This window comes from Urocampus carinirostris, chromosome 3 (assembly GCF_059441175.1).
Source record: "Urocampus carinirostris isolate Australia breed hairy pipefish chromosome 3, RoL_Ucar_1.0, whole genome shotgun sequence".
In the NCBI taxonomy this organism is placed as follows: domain Eukaryota; kingdom Metazoa; phylum Chordata; class Actinopteri; order Syngnathiformes; family Syngnathidae; genus Urocampus; species Urocampus carinirostris.
Genome location: NC_142351.1, coordinates 57,505,754 through 57,529,538, shown reverse-complemented (window position 1 = coordinate 57,529,538; position 23,785 = coordinate 57,505,754). Strand labels below are relative to the sequence as shown.

The window sequence follows — 23,785 nt, the reverse complement described above, 5'->3', positions numbered from 1 at the left end:
TTTATTTTATTTTTCACTAAAGTCCTGCATTGACACATATTTTTATATTCACCCTGTTACTTATAATAATAATAATAATAAAATAAATAATAAAAATCTGTCACTTTAATCCAGTAACTGGAAAATGCATGAGAATTTGTTCTCATATTTAGCAACTCTCCTGCAGTTAAAAACAAAATATATATATTTTTTATTAATATTCATCCAGTTAGTGATAAATTTGATATGAAATTTTTTTCATTTTTAGCAAGACTCCTGCAATATAAAACAAAAAATATTGTTTACTCACGTTCATCCAGTTAGTGGTACATTTAACGTTTTATTTTATTCTTCACTAAAAATCCTGCACTATAAGACATATATATTTTTAGCAACATTCATCCAGTTATTGGAACATTATTTTTGTTTTGTTTTTAGCAATAATCCCACAATACAAATTAATAACTATTGTTTGCAAACATTTATCTGGTTATGAAGCCCTTCAAATGGGCACAAACTACAACTACAATGAAACAATTGAAAAAGAAAACAAACACATTGAAGAAATAGTTCAATTCTCAACTCCAAGTATCATTTGTAATTTATGGAGCTAATTCCTTTTTTCATCTTATTTTAACTGTTCAGACATGCCTTGAAGTTCAGCACCTGTCTAAGGTGCATAGTATGTCCGCATTCTTTCCATAAACAGAAAAATCACGAAACACAACTTGAGAAAACATACTGACAAATTCTTTGTCCCAGTTCCTGCAAAAAACGGGCAGATTAAGCAGGCAGAGGATGTGAAGGAAAAAAATTAACAGTTCAAGTTAATTCACGTTTTCTTTTCCTTGGAAGTCATCATGTATCATCTTTTTAATTGAGTTTCAGGCAAAAGGCACACAGCGGTCAGAGACAGTTGTCGAAACATGTCCTCTCCAAAAGCCAAAGAACACAAGAATCCCCTTTGAGACGGCTCCCGGTCTTCGCTGTCAGTGCCCTGTCTGCACACGTTAAACCAACGTTTCATTGCTGTCACTTTGCACCTCGGGGCATTGGGTGCAAAATTTAGGATTTCAATCCCGTCTCTCTTCTCGTTGCCAGAGAGCTTCGCAGGCGCAGTTTCCGAATGAGTTGTGTATGCATTCCTGCAGTCTTAGCTTGCAGCGCCGGACTTGAGTGTTTGAAAAACAAACCTTCGTTTGTAATCAGACTTAATGAGAGCCAGTGCAATGACTTCCTTTATAACTTTATTGTCTTTTTCTCTGAATTTTACAAACAAGACTCTTGCAAATCAACTCCAAATGTGCAACACAATGGCATGATGGACTATTGGTGTGTCAAGTCCTCGGATGTGATCGCCAAGGGGAAGTTTTTGGATGAGGTGGGTGGGCCACAACTGCTTTTTTTTTGTTCATTTTCCTAGCATTCCTCATCTTGCCATGTGGGTTTGAGGGAACGCACCAAAAACAATGGCATGCAAGACACATACAAACCCACTTTTATCTGCTTTCTTTTTTGTAGAAAATAAAGTTTCTGGATTAAATACTGAGGCTTCGCTTTTTGTGGACACTGCCAAGCGCATTTAACTGCATTTTCGACACATGTGCCATCTTTTCATATACGATAACTTGTTTGAAGGACCTATGTCACCTTTAGATGATCTCTTATAGGTGGTTTCACTACAAAAGCATGTTCTTTTGGTCAAAACGAGGCATGGGGGCTTGGGGACCACCTCTCACTTGATTCAACTGCAAAACACATCTCAATATGGCACAAGTGACTTCAAAATTACCTTAATGCATCACCACTGGTGGAAGGAAAGAAAATAAGTCACACCATACCCAAAAATATTAAGACATAAATCTTCACAAAAGAGCCATTTTTTTTTCCCACGAATAAAAACGTGACAGGCTGTCACTCTTTCTTAAAATCATCGACAAAAAAATAAACAAATAATCCCATCTGCCTAACACTGCAATTGATCATCTTCTGAGCTGATAAAACTTCTGTAATCCATGAGAGACGCTACACATCGTGCAACCCGGGATTTGACTCCATATTTCTTTGGAGGTCTTCGTGACTGTCCAATAGCGTGAACTTAAAATGAGTTAAACCTTCTCTTCATTCTTTGACCTACCCGCCTCAGTGTAGTCATGTGTTACAAAAGGACACTGGATGTGCTTGAGACTTTTTTCCCCGCCCATGTATAAACGCTTGTTGCATGTTTAGTCTAAGGGAAATTGGCACCCTTGCCAAATGGTTCTGGCATTCCCCTAGGCCCTTTTGTCCATTCCATGACATTAAAATCTCTCACTGGCCCAGGTCACCAATGCGCAAGAATCCAAATCAGTATTCCACTAAAGGACAATTTGGGTGCTGCGTTGTAACGCATCTTTCCAAATCTCAACCCGCAGGCCAGAAAGAAACATAAAGGGGAAAAAAAGTAGTGGTTGTTAACACGGAGATGATGATTGGGCGTTGGCTCTCGTCTGCATCCCCATCCCAGAGGTGATCATCATGCTCCGTCGGTTCAAAGTCTGTGACATTTAACCCCTCAAGTCTCCCCGTGTTCCCTCCTCTATCCTGCTGACTGCTTTTGCTCTCACTTGTAGCACGTGAACGGGGAGGACGGGGCGGCATGTTCCTCAATCAGCGTAGTGCATGATGGATTCGACGTAGTTGCCTGGGAAGAGGCCGGTGGTTCCGTTCATCACACCCTCGTACCAGCCGTCATCATTTTTCTTGATGACGTAGATGATGGCACCCTCCTGGAAGGACAACTCGTCTTCTTTGTCCCGACAGTAGTCGTAGATGGCCACCACTGGGGGACAGTATGAGGTGGAGAGTCAGCTTCAAGTCTACAGTTTACATTAGCAGATAATAAAGATGAGGATTAACAAGTTTCACGGATCCCTTAACTGGCCAATCTCTACTTGCGCCTTTCTGGGACAGAATTTCATTTTTGGAATGAGGATGTGGTTGGTAGCATTGGCAGCTAGCGGCGCTGTTGAGGAACCTAGCGTTTGAAGGTACACTGCTGATGCACAACCTAGGGTAGTGGTGTCAAACTCATATTTGCTCATGAGATGATAAGATGAGATGAGATGAGACATAAAAAGTATTGAAAAAATAGAGAAAACAAAATACAAAGAAATTGTGAAAAGTACCTAAAGATACAAAAAAATATTGAAATGTACAAAAATTAATGTTAAGTATGAAAAAGTATTGATCAGTATAAAAAGTACTAAAAAAAAGCATTTTTTTTTATTAAATTACGTAAAAAAAAATGGAAACTGTACTGCAAAGCACAAAAAAGTACTGGCGGGTGTAGAAAAATTTTAAAACGTAGTGAAAAGTATGAAAAGTACCAATTAAGAAAAGTACTGAGAAATTTCCTCATGTTGAGGTTTTTGAGTTTTTCCCTCACCCTCATGTATGTTTTGGATCAGGGGATGGTGTAACAATAGTCTGTGGTTTGCAATAATCTGTGGTCTGTGCAGCCCTTTGACACGCCTTGTGATCAAGGGCTATACAAATAAACATTACTTGACTAGAAGTATGAAAAGGTGCAGCAAAGTATTAACTCATGAAATGCAATGAAAAAAAACTAACGGAATTTTTTTTTTTTTAAATATTGGAAAGTATAATAAATAGATAACATAATAGTGAGAAGTATGAAAAGTACTGAGATGTAAGAAAAAAGACTGAGAATCATGAAAAAGACTAAAGTGTGATGTAATGTATGAAAAAAGAAGCGATTATTACTAAACCGTGAAACGTTTATTGAGAAGAAACAAAAAGTTCTAAAAGTTAACTCATTGAATAGTATAAATAAGTGCTAAATTCTATGAAAAAGTAGTAATTAGACAATGAGTGTTGGAAAGTACTTGAAAGCCTCGGAATTGAGGGTGTGAAAACTTTTGCGACATCCGGTGGACATTATTAAAACTGCAGGTCATTTTTTGAGATATGCGCCTCATTTTTACATGAGCTGCTCTCAGAGTTGTCTGACGGGACTGATTAAATCCGTTGGCGGTCGTGATCCGGCACGCTGGCCGTGCGTTTGATACGGTTTTTCTTCGGTTTTTCTTATCAGTTTCAAATTTGACCAACTTACAGTTTTTATAGAGTCAAGTTTTAGTAAACTTTAAGGCAAACATTTTAGTCTCATCTTTAGTTCTTGACTTTTTTTTTAATCTAATTGGAGTAGAAAAAAAGACAAGACATTGTGTTTAACCTTGGATCGACAATTTTATGCATTGGAATAAGTATGTGTGGCATTTTCATCTTATTGGAGGTAAATCAGTTGATTAAAAACAGCCATTTAGTCATTGTGGTAGATTAGAAGACCAGATTTAACAATTTTTTTGAATCGTAATTATTCTTCCATAGATTTTAGTTTAGTTCTCATCTTGGGAAATGGCTCTCTCCTTTATCTGAAAATAAATAAATAAAATAAATCATACTGATTCCTTTGTTAGATTATTATGTGTCCCAGGTTTCCGTAGTGTTTATGCTCACAATTAGGTTTGACCAAAATTAACTAGGCCATCATATATGAATACAGTGGAACCTCGGTTTTCGAACGCCTCTCAGTTCGAAAAAATCCGACCAAAAAGTCCGACCAAAAATTGAGAAATTCTTGCTTCGCTGTTCGGTCAAAAAAATCGGGAGTTCGAACGCCGGTAATGAGTGAGTGCGTACGCTAGGGTGCGATGCTGAGCGGCGTACGGGTGTTTTAGCCCCTAATTATGCCTCTGAAGAAAGTCAGTAAAAGCAGCAAAGTTGCTACAGGTAAAAAAAAAAAAGGAGTGCATACAACTATTGCATTTAAGAAAGAAATAATAGCAAAATATGAAGGATCTTGCTAGGGAATACAGCATAGCTAAATCTACGATCAGTACGATACTAAAGAATAAGGACGCTGTGAAATCTAGTGATGTGGCTAAGGGAGTGAGTGCTATAAGCAAGCAACGGCTGTCCACCTGCGCCTTCTGCTGACCACCATAATGGTAAGAAATCCTATCCATAATTATTTCCTTTATCCTTTTTTTTATTTTTACACATTCATGTTAGCGTAATCTTTCGCACAGAAGATTACGATAACGCGGACGTACGATTAGCCTGGGTTTGCATTATGTTTACGTTGAACATTCAGGTAAACATTCATCGGTGTTGGAACGGAGCCCAACATTGATGGTGTTGAAACTGAGCCCCCTTTCCAATGAACCGCTTCACCACTTATTGTGGAGACTCGGGCACTAATGACTTGTAAACGACCTGATTTTTTTTATTTTTACACGTTCATGTTAGCGTAATCTTTCGTTCACCAGGAACATCGGGCGCTTAAAACTTATTAAAAAGCTCATACATAAATTCAGTGTTTTGCAATAAAATTTTATTTTGGAAATAAATCTTTTTCTAATGAAAAATTGGGTTTAAGAGGGTTCAAGCCTTCTTTTGATATGTCCTATGCACATATGGCTACAGAACTGAATTATCTGTAAAGCTTCAAAAATGAATCCAAATGGCAAAAAAAAAATTAAAAAGCACTTCCCATTTGAGAGAAACGTTTGGCATTGTGATGAGTTGATACTAGAAAGTTAAAAAAAATCCTGGGGGGATAGTAAATAATTTATCAACTTTAGCTAAACAGGATTCATTTCCAAATGTATTACGCCAGGTAGTTATTTTAATTTGCAAAAAAAAAGCAGACCTTTCTCCAGATAGCTGCATGGTGCCCAGGGCGGGTCCTCCTCGGCATATGGATCGCTATACTCCACCACAGCAGAGTCTTCTTCTTCCTCTTCATCATCGTAGTCCTCGGGCGGCGGTGGAGGCGGTGTAGGGTCTTCGAAGACCGGCTCGTCCGCAAGGGGGGGCGGTGGAGGCACATCTGAGACTAAAAAAAATAAAAAATATATTTTACTAACCAAATATAAAATATAATTTGGACCGTGAAAAGTAAACTTCCCATGCATTGGATGAAAGGATGACCACATGCTTTTTGGGGTGAAAGACATGCATAGGGAAAGAGGTAATATCCTTATTTTGATAAATAAAAAAAAATAAACTTTTTTTTTTTTTTTTAAACTTTCTCAAAATGGGTACAGACGCTTCCCTACTCACGACTATTCGACTTATGATAAACGGTAGACACGGAAAAAAAATTCGGGATGTGAAAAAATATCCTGACATTGCTGTACGTTAGATTTGTATTGTGTGCACATTTTTCCGAAGAACAGGACAGGACTGTAGTGCTTCTTTCTGCCGCTACCGGCATGTGGTGGCGCTGTGAGAGGGGACCCAGCATCCATGCAGAAGAAAAAAATCTGCTTCCTCTTCCTAGTTCGTGTGTAAACATTTTATACTGTCTATACTATGTCTATACGATCTCTAGCGCGCTAAAAACTTTCTACATTTTTAGTGTTTATTATCAAGTGCAACCATTCAACATGGTTGGTGTAAAGTATTGAGAGGCAAGTGGTTTCTTTTGAAATGAAAGCGGAATAAGAAAGCTTGATGCGGTTGAGAAAATAGTCAGAATGCTTTTTTTCAGCCACATTTGAAGCACATCTCCCATAAGTAAGTTAAACTCAACTTTATAGAGCATATTATTTTGTGAAATGTTTATTTCTTAGTACAAAATAATACATGTTACGTATACGAGTCTTAAACATACTTATATAAACCTTGAACAAACATTCCATACAAAATATTGCACTGAATCAAACGTACTAATGATCGTCCGGAACCGTTCGTAAGTAGGGCGGCGTCCGTACATTACTTTACTACCGTCGGTACCAAACTGTTGTTTTTTTGTGTAAAACAACCTAGAAAAATTTATCGAAATGACCCCAGTGTTGGGTTGGTCCCATCTTTGTGTTTCTAGAGCAGGGGTGGGCAAACTACTGCCCGCGGGCCACACGCTCATGTGGCCTAGGTCCGGCTTTTTAATTGTAATAATATAAAGATGGCATTCAATGCTACAACCCAGGTAGTGTCATACTGCACTCAGTAACCACTGTATATACTGTCTCTGCAACAAGTGGCGCCATTGTAATTGTTTTATGAACCTGTTGGTCGGAGCCAATCCTGGTCCAAGATATGATGTCATCTAAACACACACAACAAATGTAGCAAAATAAATTTTGTACTTTGAAGACCATTTTCTAAAACAATAATTTTGCTAATCTAAAAATTTCCTACAGTCAGCTCTTAGGCCATATAATTAAATAAAAATGTAAATGCATAATTATATATTAAAAAAAATAAAAAATAAAAAAAATCCGCCAATTTGACTTTTTTTTTTTTCAACTGATGCTCAGAACGTGTTTAAGCCTAGCACTAGTAATGCTATTGCATTATTTAATGTATAACGTTTTACATGTGCATTAGAAAAATCACAATTAACAGGATAATCCATAAATCACAATATTGTGAATCTAACAATACCATAAACTGACAAAGGAAATGTATCTGTGACAAGGTAGTTGTGGATTAGGGGTTACAAGACAAAAAAAAAGCAAGTCGCCACAGATAAAACATCCTGACCATGCCGATTTTAACCAAGTCTGAACAGACAAGTTGTTGTAAGATACCCAAAACAAACCCATTAAGTCACAACACCTTCTAGAGTTTGTGATACAAAAAAGTTCTTTCAAGATCAGATTCCCCACAATGGGAGATGATGACCGCGTGTAAAGATGGAGGTCATGCAGAGGGTCACTAGAACCATCAACTTACTGGTCTCCTGAACTCGGGCCACAAAGCCCATCAGAGGCAGCTGAGGGGTGATCTGCATGGAGGGGGGAGGGGGAGCGAGTGTCCCTGCAATTGCCAAAACAGCATTCAAATACAGAGAAGCCGAAGACGGAACCGGAACCTTACCAGGTCGTGTGCATATTCCTCAATGTGAAGCAAAGATGTTAAATGTTTGTCCACATTTTAGGAATCACTACTTTTAGAATCACGTAGGCAACTTTCATTTGGATTGATGCTAGTTCAGCTGTTTTTTGTTCTTTTTTTGCTGTGTAACCATGTTGAATTGCCACTTTGTCATTGTGGCAATTGTAAAACCTTTATATAATATATATATACATATAGATTGATGACGTCACTTTACTTATTCTCCAAAAATATTGAACGGGACACACTGTAATATTTGACCACTTGTATTGTCTAGTGCAGGGGGGGTCACTAACCTCTTAGCACTGAGAGCTACTTTTTGTTACTGATTGTCACGAGGGGCTACCAATTTGATTTGCTTTACTGAAGTTATTGTTATGTTCTTACTATTTTACAATGTTATTATTCGAAGCGTAGCTAAAATTCTCAGTTAACCACCAAAACATCATGCCATTTACAATTTAAATTCAGTAGGAAAGTCACAACTCGTGAGCAATGTTCCCTCTAATTTTCCACGGGTCTGAGCGTTCACACAAAGTCGGTGAGCAACGCTTGAAACAACAGTGAGCAACCATAATCCCAAGTGTGGCAAGATAATTAATTATCAAACATGTCCAAAACTTGACATCAAGTTACATTTTGCTGAGTTTCCGGCAATGCAAAATCATTTTTCTCTTTTGAATGAATTGACTCGTGTACTATTGCAAAGGTTGTACGGCCTACAAACGTCGTTTGTTCTCACAATTCTTTCACAAGATATCCATTTCTTTTTATTTCCTGATATATTTTGTCGCATAATATTAACATTTTTGGGGGCTTGTTTAGTCGGTTGTAAGATACAGAACTGTACTTAATCACATTTTTTGTGGAAGTACAATGTTGGCAACAAGATTCACTTGATATAATTGCGTAATACAAAGGCTCTTTGAACTCAGTTGGGCATTGATAGCACATACCTCAAAGAGAGAATATTCTACCTTCAACGTTTTAAGGACACCACAAACAACCTAAAAAATGCATGTTCAGGGATCAGAATGGAGATTTTCATTTTCAGCTGAAATAGCCAGGGTCCAGGAATAAAGCAGGGCGGAGCCCCCCCCCATTTTTAGAAGATTAAAATAATTTGCCCACATAACTGATTTTTTTGTAAATACTGCAAGATAAATTCAAATGCAGTTCAGTCCCTGCAGCTTGAGCAACAATGCGGCCAATTTTTCTAACGGCCGCCAGGGTGCGCCAGAGCAATAAAGGAAAGAGTGAGACAGTCGGATTTTGAATTTGTTTGCTACGCAAGAGAAAAAGTGAAAGTCGGAATGCCTTTGGGGTTCAAAAACAGCGGAAATCCGCGGATCCGCGGAAAATTCTGATCCCTGCATGTTTAAAGGATAGTTCATGTCCTTTTGTTTGCTATTCAAATCAGTAGGAGGCGCTAAAAATTACACAGTGTCCCTTTAAACTTTGTACCATTTTATAGGTACCGTACAAAATGTATTTAAAAGGGCTGCCAAGTTTGCAATCCACTTAAATGCTAAATTCTAATTTGTACCTTGATTCTGGGCAAAGTGTGGTCCACCGTTGAGCTGATTCTGATTGGGAGCAGAGTTGGGCTGGCTGGTGACAGACGATGGGCGCCGGTAGGGCAGCGATCCTCCTGCATGAGCATTCTGGATTGGCTGCACTGGGCGATTCATGCTGTAGAACTGGGGAGCACCTGAAAGGACGGCGACATATTTATTATTTAGAATGCATTTGTCTTCTCTCTTGTGAGAGATTTGAAAAAAAAAAAAAGGCACAATGTTAGTAGTGGCACAACTACAGAAAAACAGAAATCATACAACACCAAGGCCAAATAGATAAAATGAAAATATGAGAGTGGGGGGGATGGTGAAAAAGGGAGGCAGCATGAACCACTCACACAATTCAATTTCCAACATACGCATCTTCGGGTGCTCCACAGAGCTTCTACAAATACTCCTTCAGGATATGTGAACTCCCTGAGCATATTCCGAGCTCCACAAGTCTTCATATGGATCATGAAGTCGGAGCTGGGATGATGATGTGGGGGCTGGGTGGGGTTCGCACATTGCCTTCTACTCACCTTGCGCAGTGTTTCCATACGTAGCCTGTCCTGTGCCAGCGGGGGCTGCTGATGTGGGGAGCTGGGGCGGCGGTGGGGGCACATGCGGGATCTCAACAGGTGGGTTAGGGGGACCATCGAGAACAGGGGGTATGGGACCGGGGGAGGTGGCAGTGTTGGTTATGGGTTTAGTTGTGTTGGAAGGGGTGGGGGCTGAAGAAGTGTCATTAAAATAAGTGAGAGAAAGGAAGAAGAGAAAACAAGGGTCAGGGAGGAGGAGGAACGTCCAACAAGTCGGGATCATACACATTCTCGCCTAAAGCCTCGAGAGCAGTGGTGTCCAAACTTTGAAACAGGGGGGCATTTGAAGCCCACGATCCGTTGTTAAACTGTGTTTACTAAAATAAAATGAAATCAATTTTCGTTTTAATTTAAAAAGGGACAGTGTTATATAGCGGTTAAACAACTTGAATAGAGAAAAAAAAATGCATGAAATATCAGATAAAGATTTTTTTTTTTTAATACTCATAGGTCAAGAATAGACTTTTTTGGACATGAGCTTTACCGAAAGGGAACTGTCCGCTATCTTCCTGCTATGGGTACCTGCAAGTTTCAAAAAGGCTAGGCGAAAAAAACAAACCAAAAAACAATTGTTTGTCCTCAATTTGAGCCTCCCTAGGTTGTATTCTTACATGTGCCTCTCAGCACTCATTTCCAGGTACACTACACCATACAGCAACTAATGGTCGATCCCTTTAAGAGGAATTCATCGGGTACCAATAAAACAACCATTTGATGCAACAAATGTTTCACAAAAACAAACAGACCAGATGAATTTTGAGATTTACAGGTCTGAATCTATGAAAAAATAAAAATCTCATCTCATTAGCTGCACTGCTTATCCTCAGTAGGGTCGCGGGGGTGCTGGAGCCCATCCCAGCAATCATCGGGCAGTAGTAAAAAAAAATCTATAAAACTTTGTGCGGCTACCCCAAAAAAGGATAATCGAAATTTATGTGCAATGAAATTTGTTTATATTGTACCGTATGTGTCACTAGGGCCCGGATCCAACCCTTACGCGCAAGCTGTACCGCCGTCACGCTCAGTATACCCTACGCTTGGGCGGCCATTACCCCGCTTCCCAGGTTATATCCGGCCCCCATGAACCACGCCAGAGAAAGGTCCCCCTCGTCCTTACGCGCAAGCTGTACCGTCGTCACGCACAGGTTGCCCCTACGTTAGACGGCCATTACCTCGTTTCCCGGATTCGGGTAGACCCCCCCTGAGCCGCGCCACAGACGGTGAGCACGCCACCACCCCGGTTACAAATTCACCGAGCGTATTTCGGCGAGAGTATCCTGCGGCCGTCGCAGTGTTTGGAGGTGGATGCATACAACCTATCTAACGGGGTCTTAATGACCCCTTCTATGTGCTTGCGATGTGCCAATTTCCACTTCGTATAGATATCAAAATATTGCACCACTGTTAAAAAAATCCAGTGTGTAATATATGATCACTACATTGCACTGCTGTCAAATGAAAAAAACGGTGCCACAGCAAGCAACAAAACTGCAGAAAAACATGACAGCCACATTAGTAGGGATTTCACTGTGTGAAGGAAATAAAAAAATTTTCGACCTGCAATTTTTCACAAAAATCCTCATCGGTATATAGTCCATGTATTTTGCCTAGTCTTCAAATCAATGTTAGTTTGTTTTTACTGAATGAAAGTTTTTGTACCACTAAGCACTAAATATTACTCACCGCCCTTATTTACTTTTGCTGAAATGTCAAGTCAAGTCAAGTCATTTTTATTTGTATAGCCCTAAATCACGAAGAGTCTCAAAGGGCTTCATGGATGTCTTTAAAAGAATTAAAATTTCCAAATACCAAAAAATAAAGAAGGTTAAGATGAATTAAATATATTTATCCGAGTATAACACACATTCACACCAATTTCCTTATTAGGTAAAGAAAAATGCGCGCTATACAATAATATGGAAAATAAAATGCCTGAATTGCAAGAGTTCAAAAAAGGCCTCTATTTCTTTTTTTTTGCATAAACTTAAATGAATAAGTTTGGACCACCCCTGATCAAGAGTGTGTTCTAGTCGATGTAGACACAAAAACCTTCGAGCACATAAACATGGGTAGTACCTGGGAAGGCATTGGGTGGGGCCGGAGTGGGCACGGCGATGGGCATGGCGATGGGCACACCCACGCTGCCGCTTCCGCTGTTCTCCCGACTGCTGCTACGACTGCTGCTGGGGTGGCTGCCGCCGCTGCTCCCGCTGCTGACGGTGGGCCGCAAAATACATCAAGACACTCTCCATCACAACAGCGGCATTTGGATTTGAGCTCAAGTCGCTAAGCTAAAGGGTTGTTTGCTATAGCACTGACAATCAGGAAGATAAACACTCCAAGATGTCATAGATAAGTTTAGACAGCCTGGCCAAAGACACATGGCAACATCAGCACACAAAAAACAAGACACGACGCACTGGCAGAGTAGGAAGCAGAACTGCGGTGAGATGAGGATGGATGAAGCTGATAATAGTGAAAACCTTTCGTATTTTACTTGATAGGCATTGATCTTACACTACTCTGCAACAGATGGAGATTTTTTTTTAATGTATTCTACAGCAAATTTCGTCCTGACTAAGGATTATCATGGGGAAATTGTGTTAAAAAGGCCTTATTGTACTGCTGCTCTGCTTTTTGATTTGGTCTTCATACCTGTACAGGCTAGGGGCCATGTGTGGAGAAAATAGTGACATGGGGAGTAAAGTCAGGACTCAAAACAAGGATAATTCACTAATCTAGGTTGACGTGTAGGAAAGGAGACAAATACAGCAGACCCCGGGTTAAGGCTTCCTTAGCTAATGAGATTTTAATGTTACGATGTAGAGTTTGATGTGAATTTTAGGCCCTTGTTACAGCATTTTCGCCGCCATACATTAATTTGTGAGACCAAAAACATACAATTTTTTTTCTCTACTATGTGCATGCGTGCAAATGAGTAGAGTACCTCACATTTCTCTAAGTGGTCAGTCTACCACGTATTGACATTATTACATTATGTAGATACTGCTAGTGTTTCTGTAATGCAGTGGTAAGCACATTTGCCTCACGCGCGAAAGATCCCCGGTTCGAGCCCGGGTGGAAACATTTGTTGGCCCGCAGAGGGCTGGGCGCCACCAGGCTGTGCTTGCCCTAGAAACACCACAGGATATGGTGCCCCTAAGACCCTAGTGGCCAAAGGATCCACCTAGATTCTGCTGATATTAGCCTAACTCCAAGGCACAAGGCTCCAGATCTCTCTCTGTTCAGTTCAGAGTCTTGTGCAAAGAAACTTAATTTTTTTAGTTATGGTCCCAAGACATGCACTGATGGGAATGGGTAAAGCAAAAAGATGATAACAATGGAAACAAAGCTTAAGATAATAAAGAAATATTAAAGGCACACACGCATTGTTATCATTGATAAGGATATGGGCATAACTGAGTATTGGGGCAATCATTACGAATAATGAGGCGGTTAAAGCAACAAAGTATTGTGAGGGCATACAAAAAAAAACTAGCAAGTTGAAAAAATGTTTTTTTTATTTTAATCCGCCATCGCTTCCCCACAGTGCATCCTCCCATGAGCTTCACTGTACCAACCAACGTCACACCACATCAAATCTAAACAAAGATTCATTTTTGCCTTTTCAAGTACATTTATGTGTTATGTTATTTAACCATACACATGTATATTTAGATGTAAGTAGAAAATACTACATATTATTTTGTTACCATGACCTCAGCACTGTTATCTATATTTTTATATTTCTACCTGTGGTACTGGGCGTTTCGATGTATTAGCCAATTATCATAGGTTTCAAAAGCGGATTCATGTAAAATCCTGGGGGTCTGCTGTATAAGGGCAGGGCCGGTGTTATATACATATACTGAGGCATGCTGGGAAAGCAAGGGAGGGTTTGGGGGATACCTGTACGTGCGATTCCTCTGATTAACGGATGCATTGCGTGCTGGGCTCTGCAGGGGGTGAGCCATGTTGCGCGTCGGGCTCGAGACGTAGTCGTTAGGGACAACGGGAGGACGCACCGGTTCGAGCGTCCGATATGGCGAGTGTCGCCTGTGAGAGGAGTTGTGGGGTGGGTTGGGTTGGTGGAGGGCGGTCCACAGAGAATTGTAGGAGAGGGGAAAGGAGGGGGAGAGCGGAAAACACAAGTGCAAACTTAAAGATAATGGGGAACAGAAGGAACATTGGGGCTGGCTGGGGTGAGTCCACAAGTAGCAACAGCTGGGTGGAACCGATGGAGCGCTATGCACGCCGCTTTAAACGGATTTGGTCTAAAGCTGCCAGGCTGAGAAAATGATTCTGTTTTGAAAAAAATAATAAGACGTTACAATTGCAAAATTACTATGAAATGCATATGCGAGTCAGGATTGTCCAGCCAAACAAGTACAAAAAAACCCAGCAAAAAATAGGATAAAATGTCTGTCTTTAGCCAAAGACTGCAGCATTGGATCCATCATGGAGGTGGAGCTGCGATGAAATATGATGAACATCAATACCACACGTGGGAGAGTCGCTGAGCGGATGGGACGCACTTGCAAATTCTCACTATCAACCACACGCGCAAACATGGACAAGACAGTGTCTGAGACATCAGGGAATCCGTCAAAGTGACGAGAAAACAGACTTTCGGCTGCATGAGCAAACATGAGACATTCAACACGCGACATAATCGAGCAAGAGGCTGAACCCATGAGTTACATTTTTCCTTCCCTTTATGACTAGATGACAGTGGCTGAGGGAAGAAGTGTTGACTTCCTGTCATCTGTGTTTGACTTCGTATTTTATGGGCAAAAACATTGAAGACATATTGAATATGAAGGAATACGTACCCGAGAGTCCCTTTCCCACTCATAGGTGGGCTAGGCGGCTTTTGTGTTGGGGGGTTCGAGCGAGGAAGTCCACCCCCGCCACCTCCGGCTTTCATGCTCTGAGCACTGGCCTTCACAGAGATGCAAATGTTAGGTACAAAAAGACAGAACAAAAATTTTTTTAAGGAGTAATTTGAAATTTAAAGCTCGCAAAATCACCATTTGATGTTTCTCTCAGTACTGTAATCCCTCGTTTCAATAGGTTAATGGGGAACAGAACCTCCCGCGATATACCAATATCCACAAACAAGCCTCCCTTTTAAAATGCCCCAGGGATAATGGATAGTCAGCAGTCCAAACAGAAAAAAAATGAGCCCCAGGATGGTAGTATACAGGCAGTGTGTAATGTTTTTAAAATTTGAACATAACTATTTTTTTATCCCACAATGTACTGAGGCCGCAAAATATGAAGCACAATGTTGTGAGGGATTGCAGTATACAAGAATTTACATATCCTGTTCAGTGGATGGTAATTTTTCACAATTTAGAACTACATACTCCTTAAAAAACATTCAAATTCCTTCCACAGCAATTTGCAACAACAACAGCAAAAGTGGCATTCAGGAATACAAGTGTCTTCCTATTTTAAGGTGCTAGCTTTAAAAATCTTACCTTAAACCTCTGCAACCACTAGGGTTTTTTACAAAAATAAATAAGGTGAGCAGAGAGAAAGAGAGAGAACAACAATTAACGGATTATTGTGCAAAGGAAGAGGGAAAAAAACAGACCAAGAATCATACAACATTTTCACCTCCGATATGAGAAACATATTGGACCCTTATGCATTGTCGATACGATTAACATTCAATATCATATAGTACATGCGTTCATATTCTTAGGTCATTTTATTTGTCAAGCCAAAATAAGCCAAAGAATAATTTCATTTTGGATGACTGTTCCTGTATAATTTCTTTACCTTGACTCCATGGCCCATGTCATCCAACAGACCATAGTCGATAGGCTTGCGGATGTAGCGCACTGGCCGCTCCGGATTGGCCGGGGCGATAATTTTGTGCGTGCGGGACGTGTTCTTGTTGGTAGTGAGGATTCCAATTTCCCGCCTGGCCACCTTCTCTTTGTGAATGTCCACCGTCTGAGTACATTTATTGATGCTGTTACTAACAGAAATGCATAATTGACTTTTTATTTTTTGAAAGATTTATCCTAGCAGTTCCCAAAAAATGACTACTGTAGTTAAACTGTTTTTGTTTTTAAACTCATTCAAGCTCTACGATTTGAAAGACAACCAATGAGTAAATAGCCACTAGCTGCTGTCTCAGAGGATTTTGACCTTTCTCTAAAGATATTATCTGAATTAGCCAAATTTGATGTCAGCAACCAACGGCCCACCTGAGAAATGTGGTTGATGGATGACTCCATGCGTCGAAGCTGTGAGGCTTGGATGTCCAGCATTTGCAGGACATTATTGGCCAGGGTGTTGATCAAATAGGCCACACTAGCCAGCGACTGAGTTGTGTAGTTCTTTGTCTCCTCCAGCGCTCGCTGTTTATCTGGAGACTTTAAAGCAAAAGGATTTTTAAAATGTGAAAAAAAAATATACACATAATAAATATTTTGATTTTCGCCGTTTATTATACTGCTTTTACCATACAGAATCGTCTTTCTTGTCATTGACAACAAGATTAGATGTGGCACTCCAGGATAAACATAATAAAAAAAATATGTAAATGAGAAAATCAGGATTAATAAAGATTGCGAGGACAATAATGCAAATATTTACAAGCGACTGGCCCATTTTGTAAGCATATTAAAATAGATCAGTTAAATCAGCAGAAACATATTTCCAAAATAAGAGCTGAGAAATCAAATCTAAAATATTGTTTTTTCTATACAAGAGATTTATTTACTTTTTCCACAGTCCTGTGTGCTTGTTTTAAGTGGTGATGGCCCTAGGGAACAAATTGTCTCATACATGAAGGGCGCTCAATCAACGACTAGAGCAGGGGTGGCGAACACGGTCCTCAAGAGCCGCGTGTCCTGCCTGTTTTTGGAGTTTCTCTGCTCATTACTGGGTCATTATCAAGCTCCCACACCGCTTTCTGAAAAACTTTACATTTGCATCACCTGAGTTGGGGAAGAGAAACCAAGAAAACATGCAGGACATGCAGCTCCTGAGGACTGGGTTGGCCACCAATGGACTAGAGGATATAATCACAAATTCAACAAGCTACTACCTCAGGAAGGTTTGAGCAATTATCAGGATAACTGATTAATCGGATTCAACAGAAATCGTATATACTCGCATATACCGTAAAATTCTGGCTATAAGCCGCAACCTTTTTTCCCAAGCTTTCAACCCTGCGGCTTAGGCAATGATGCGGCTAATGAATGCATGTTTTCTAGCGGCTGCCTGGGGCTTCCGAGCAGTTAAGCTAAGAGTGAGATAAATGGAATATATGTGTCAAGGAAGACACAAGTTTATGTGACTGTGCTTTGAGCATGAATAAAAACTAGCATTAACAGACCCTCATCATGAAAAAGGTGTCAATATAAAGGGGAGCGCTAACTACCATATTGGGAATAATTTTACGAGTCTCTTTATTTGTAAAATGAAATAATGTGGCGAAACAAACTGATTACAAGAAGCAACATCAAACAAATTCCTATTTATTGGTCGGCTGTTATAGTGTGTTTTGGAGTAAATATTTCACACAGTTGGAGTATATTTTTTTATAGCTGGAATATTATGCACTTATAAGCCGCCCCTCTTGTTGCAGCATTGTTTTTCATAGTTCTAAATTTAGTTTATCCGTGAACATATACGGAAAGAAAAACATCCCGCCCTCCAAAACGCCTAACACTTGACAGAAGAAGATAACTATCAAAGAATTGACCCAACATGGATAGATGGAATGTTTGCTTACATCAGTTCTGCGCATGAACATGGCCGAGACGTCAAGAGAGGCAACATTTCCACTTCTTTACGGATATGGCGACAAGAAGTGAGATGTGAAACTGTCACCTTATGTTAATGCTTTTAAAGTCATTACTAAATTAAACAGAACCATTTTTTCAGTAAGGAAAGTTCTCTGCATTCTGGGCAATCTCGGCATAATTAAAGCCGTGAGAAACAATCAGCGTGTGAGAAATGCCGTTTTGTGGCTAGTTATCTGATGTGAAAAAGACCATTTGTCTCGGATACCATAATTCATTGTTGGGTTAGCGCGTGTGCGGCACAGTTCTAAGCTCTTGGGAACCTCCTGTGTGGGTTCTAATCCAGCTACCGGACTTACTGTGCGGAGTTTGTATGTTCTCCCCGTGCTTCTGTGGGTTTCCTCCGGGCACTCCGGTTTCCTCCCACATTCCAAAGACATGCATTTCAGGTGGATTGGCCGGTTCAAATTGTCCCTGGGTGTGAATGAGGGAGCGAGTTGTCTGTCCCTGTGTGCCCTGCGATTGGCTGGCAACCAGTTAAAGGTGTCCCCTGCCCACTGCCCGATGATTGCTGGGATTGTTGTTGTTGTTGAGTCACTCAAGGCGCCTAAGGTAATCCTTAGTAGCGCTAGACTCGCTCGTGGGAGGCTCCGTAGTTCTCCGAAGGAGAGGGGGCTGCGACTGTCCTGTGCCGCCAGGCCTGACGGGGTGTGACCCAAGCAAGCTAAGCATACGAAGCCTCTGAAGTCTTAAGTACGTTCGGACAGGCCGGTGCATGATTTATACAAGCCCCGTGGGCAGGTAGTACAGGTGATTGGGGTGTGGTCGCAGCGAACGGTTTGAAAGCACCACTAGCATTTGGACTGGGGGCCAGGGTTGCTCTCGATGTCGCCCGCCCTGAGAAGAACAGAGAGAGGAGAAAAAGAGAGGGACAGATAGAAAGAGAGAGAGAGACAGACAGAGTAAAACACAAAAAGGGGGAAAAGAGAGAGAGAGGTGGGGAGAGAGTAGGAAAGAGAGGGATAGAGAAAATGAGAGACAAGAGTGTAAAGGGGAAGAGAGAAAAGGAGAGACAAAGAAGGAGAGAGGAACAACAAAGAAAGAGAGAGCGAGTCTGAGTGGATCGAGTAGGATTCGTAAGGCTCCCCCGGGAGAGAGCCCTTCGCAGGACACCACGGGAAGGTTCCTAGTCTTTGTCCTGCGATTGCTGGGATGGGCTCCAGCACCCCCGGGACCCTACTGGGCAGCTGATGAGATCAGATTTAGCATTTAACTGGAATGTTATTAGTTAGAGCCGAGTGAGTAGGTCACTCCATTTAAGTCTTTGCAATTTGCAGGGCTGCAACAACGAATCGATAAAATTGATTATTAAAAGTGTTAGCAACTTATTTCATCAGTTCGTTGCGTTGTGCAATATATGACCACCTAAGCTTGTTAAATCCATGCAAATAGGTGTCATGGATCACATTTTAAGGTGGTAGGATTGTAATAGAACTTAGGTCCGCTTTTATAAAAGTATCTTACTTTTTTTTTGGAACATTGCTTCATTACAAACCAAATTGGCATGGAACGGTCAAACACTACAAAATGAACAATTCTCAAGGGAACAGAAAGTGCTGCTTAAATACAGATAAAAAATAAAAAAATTCACTAACAGAAAACATATGTTGGCCTGGAGAGGGATAGACACAATCAGGATGTACTTGCCCAAAACACACCACAGGAAATAGTGCCCCTATGACCCTGGTGGTTAAGGGATCCAACCAACCACCCATAAAATAAAAAAGGAAAAAAATGATGACATGTTAATCTTAAGGACGGCACGGTGGATGAGTGGTTAGCGTTGCGCAGCACTGTGCTGAGGTCATGGGATCAAATCCAGCTGCCAGCCTTCCGGTGCGCGGTTTGCATGTTCTGCCTGTGCTTGCGTGGGTCTCCTCTGGACACTCCAGATTTCTCCCACATACCAAAAACATGCATGGCAGGTTAATTGGCCGGTCCAAATCGTCCCTATGTGTGAATGAGCGAGTGAGTTGTCTGTCTCTGTGCCCTGCGACTGGCTAGCAACCAGTTCAGGGTTTCCCCTGCCCGATGATGGCCGGGATGGGCTCTAGAACGCCCGCGACCCTACTGAGGATAAGCGGTGCAGATGGATGGATGTCTAACACAAGGGCCAGATTCTTAATTATTATCATATATATTATTTGCACATTGGAACCATTTATCATATTCAAAGATTCAACCAGGGCAGCACGGCGGCGCAGTGGTTAGCGCTTGTGCGGCACAGTTCATGTCATGGGAACCTGTCGTGGGTTCAAATCCAGCTCCAGACTTTCTGTGCGGAGTTTGTATGTTCTTCCCGTGCTTGCGTGGGTTTCCTCCGGGCACTCCGGTTTCCTCCCACATTCCAAAAACATGCATTTTCAGGTGAATTGGCCGGTCCAAATTGTCCCTAGGTGTGAATGAGCGAATGAGTTGTCTGTCCCCGTGTGCCCTGCGATTGGCTGGCAACCAGTTCAGGGTGTCCCCTGCCCACTGCCCGAAGATGGCTGGGATGGGCTCCAGCCCCCCCGCGACCCTAATGAGGATAAGCGGTACGGCTAATGAGATGAGATGAGAAGATTCAACCAAGGAAACAAATTCATTGACAAAGTTTTGAAAAGTCTGTTTAAAATTTTGATATTTTTGGTGGATACAAATGTTGCTACACGTACAATTTTATTTATTGCTCTTTCTATGTTTTTCTGGTTTGTATAACTACTTTTTGGATAAGGTCATAGGAAAGGAATATCTTACACATTTGTAGGTGTATTGCATCATTTGTATGTGTTTTTGTTTATTGTTAAGTAACTTGACAGACAAGATTTTTTTTATTGATTTGTATGATCAAATATTCAGTTGTTTTGTGAGCTATTTTTCTATCCGTCCTAAACTTATATATTTGAATATAGAAGAAATTTAAAAGGTGTTTTTAAAAAAAAAAATCAATTTAATCGGCTCAACAAAAGAATAAATCGACCGATTCGTCATTTACTGACAAAATTGTTATTTGAAGCCCTAGCGATTTGCCTTATTTCATTTACTTTTGGGTTCTATTCCTTCTGATACTGATGTTTCACCTTATTTATATCAAAACAATGGCTATATTTTATACATCATATAACTTTAATTGGCAAATTAAACATTAAGAACTGTAGATGAGAAAGACAAAAAACTATAGGGCTGGCGCGCATAGATATTACTTTGATTAAAAAAAAAAAAAAGTGCGTCGGCTCAGAAAAAGTGAGAAACACCAGTCTAAGAAGGAGATGAATGTCAAGAGGGAGTGATTGGGAAGTTAAACATCCTAAAGGCACTGATACTTGTCCCAGGGTGGGGGGGAAGAATCACAGTAGCACTAGTTAGAATACCATCTTGTCAGACTTGTTTACCGGGATTAAAAAAAGATTTAATATCGTATTTTCAAAATTGTACTTTAAGTCACACAATCCTTCTTACAAAACACACTATTAAGTGCCAAGTACATTCTAATTTAGATTACAAGGAGAGAAATAAAATACTTCTTCTAAATGATTACAAATTTTCACATGTCTGTGAGGGTAAAAAAAAACATTAAGCAGCAGGGGTCAGCAACCGTCTAGAAGTTGATACTTTTTTCTACGGATTAGCACAAGAGGTGATCAGTTTCATAAGCATTTCTAAAACAAAAAATTATCATGTTAATATTATGTCATTACTATTTCATTGGTATCTTGGTAGCTTTTCACCTATTTGTTAATGGACGACTGCACCAATCCACAGCAAAGCCTTTCTTCATCACGAGTGGAGGAAAAGCACAGGCAACTGGCCACTTTCTAATTTAAATAGCATTTTGTTGTGACAAAATAAAAACTGAAATAAATACATTGCAAAATAACTGCGGCAGGATGAGTCCTCCATAGGAATTATTGTGAGTAAGGTTCAACTACTAAATCCTCATGCCAAGTACAAACATGCCAAACTTTTGACATTAAAAAAAAACGTAAACTTTAAAAGTGCACTCCATTTTTAAGTGCAAAACACTATCTGTCTTTGGCGTCTCAGACTTCCGTAATCTAACGAGAAAGGACGCTGCTCTCACTTACTCCGGAATTTTCCCTTCTCGCCTTAGTGCTATAGCTTTGGATTTTTTTTCCCTCACAAACCTAAATTTCAACTAAAAATGTAAAACCTCCATAGCAAGGAGAGTCGACGAGGTGGACTTGATAAAATCAGCTATTGAAGAATCGCAAGAGAGATCGCTAAATAAAAGAAGAGAAACAAGGAGTGACATTAAAGAAGGACTACAAAAGACTACATAATGGAGAAAATTGTGAACAAAATAATAGAAACAAAAAAAATGAGCTGGAAGATGTGCCGAAAGAAAATGATGGGACTTAATGCAGTGAAAATTGAGAAAGTATGAGAAATTCAAAAAGGAAATCTAATTTACAGATTATAAGAAATGAAATCCTACAACAAAAGGGATGATTTTGAGCAATGTTCTCATTTCAATGATTTAATAATTACAGAAGTAAAACTAAAGCCATGCGCAAGAAATGCCAACCCGATGGGTCATACACTTTTTTCATGGCCAAAATTAAGCACTTTTTACACAGTTTCAAAGCCATTTTTTCCAATTTCTCCAGCACTATTCAAGTCAGATTTATTTGTATAGCCCTTAGTAATAAAATGTCGCAAATGACTGCCCAGGTTACAATGAAACCAATAATAATAATAACCATATAATAATGTTTTTATTATTATTAACAACATTGAAATATTAATTGTTGTCATCAATATCATTATTATACAACCCCCCAACACAAAAAGTAGCCCAATCTAAAGTCAATATCTTCTGTATTTTAAATCAGTGGGTGTTTATAAGGGGAGAAAGGCAGTAGTCCAACACGCAAAGCAGTAGTGTTTGCGAGTATGCACATAGAAATCAAATGTCCTACGGACAAATGTCCGCGGACTACTCAGATGCTCTTAAGGGGTTACCTAGAGCCCGCGGGTATCACTTTGGTAACCCTGTGAAAATTGTCCGTTTGACAAGCCCAGAAACGAGTCGCAGTGTTTATACACAAGATCGTAAATCAGCAGAATGTCACCGCTGAGACAATACACGAACCGCTGATGAATTTGCTTTCCCTCGCTAGATTCGCTTTGTCGAGCGAGAGGCAGCCAGTGGTTGTTGGACAAATTCCAGAGAATCAGTTGACGATCCACGCTTATTTCACCGGGGTTGATGGGCAGCTGCAAGCTATCTGGCTAAGGCGATAGCCCACGGGGATTCTCAAACACACAAGGCGTTTGCGCGGTGAAAATGACAACCATTTTCCGTTTGTTTGTGTTTAACGCGCGTCAGAACGTAAAAAGACAGTTTCAAAACAAAAAGGTTCGTGTTTTTTGTAGCTTTTGCCCGGGCTTGGCTAACACCGCATCTCGTCGAAAGGACTAGCAACAGCTCCCCAAGTAGCGAGGGGGTATGCCGGTGAAAACACACTAAAAATAAAGCACACCTGGACATAGTTGCTCTCGCAGTACTCGGCGACTCTTTCCAAATTTGTGAAACTATCCAGAAGAGCGCTGCGACCTGCTGGAATTTCTTCTTCCAGAAGCATTTGTAGCTCCGCCATTTTTACATCTTTAGCGGGGTAGCGTGTGCTCACTGACGCCGCCGCGGTTGCGTGCGGTAGTGCAAGCAGGACCGTTTGATGCTGTGTGGGCGTGTGTAAGGGGGCGGGACCGAGGGGTAATTCAACCTTTTTTCGGTATTACGCGACCAATAATACTTTATTTTTCCGGCCAAATTGTGTCACTCAAACACGTTAAATCAATAGAATGAACCAAATTAATGTTTTTTTTGTTTTGTTTTTTTACTACTGGCTGATTATTTCAATCACTTTCCTTTATTCCCCTATTCTTTTCATTTATTTTTCGAGTACAATAA

General features: G+C 40.5%; 1 protein-coding gene across 17 annotated transcripts; it reads right to left on the bottom strand.

Moving 5' to 3' along the window:
• Positions 1–1,209: 1,209 nt before the first annotated feature.
• Positions 1,210–23,543, bottom strand: abi2b (abl interactor 2b). Of its 17 annotated transcripts, none has more exons than XM_088332678.1 (12): positions 23,355–23,543; positions 16,267–16,434; positions 15,833–16,009; positions 15,529–15,546; positions 14,878–14,987; positions 13,955–14,101; positions 12,122–12,258; positions 9,986–10,177; positions 9,434–9,598; positions 7,726–7,809; positions 5,696–5,881; positions 1,210–2,800 (listed from the first exon to the last, which is right to left on the bottom strand). In XM_088332678.1, exons 1-12 carry the CDS (start codon positions 23,469–23,471, stop codon positions 2,625–2,627), a joined length of 1,677 nt encoding a protein of 558 aa, XP_088188804.1. In that variant the 5' UTR covers positions 23,472–23,543; the 3' UTR covers positions 1,210–2,624. The 17 variants fall into 17 exon arrangements, with proteins under 17 accessions (XP_088188804.1, XP_088188805.1, XP_088188810.1 ...); XM_088332679.1 differs by having other exon boundaries at positions 12,122–12,255; XM_088332684.1 differs by lacking the exon at positions 13,955–14,101.
• Between the last annotated feature and the right edge of the window lie 242 nt (positions 23,544–23,785).

Bases quoted from the DNA above. Each gene is read 5' to 3' on its own strand.
- abi2b (XM_088332678.1), bottom strand. From the start codon at position 23,471: ATGGCGGAGCTACAAATGCTTCTGGAAGAAGAAATTCCAGCAGGTCGC. The intron at 14,102-14,877 runs GTACGTATTCCT...CTCCTCTCACAG, and splicing joins AGTGGGAAAGGGACTCTCGG to GCGACACTCGCCATATCGGA. The intron at 12,259-13,954 runs GTATCCCCCAAA...GCCCACCGTCAG, and splicing joins CAGAGGAATCGCACGTACAG to CAGCGGGAGCAGCGGCGGCA.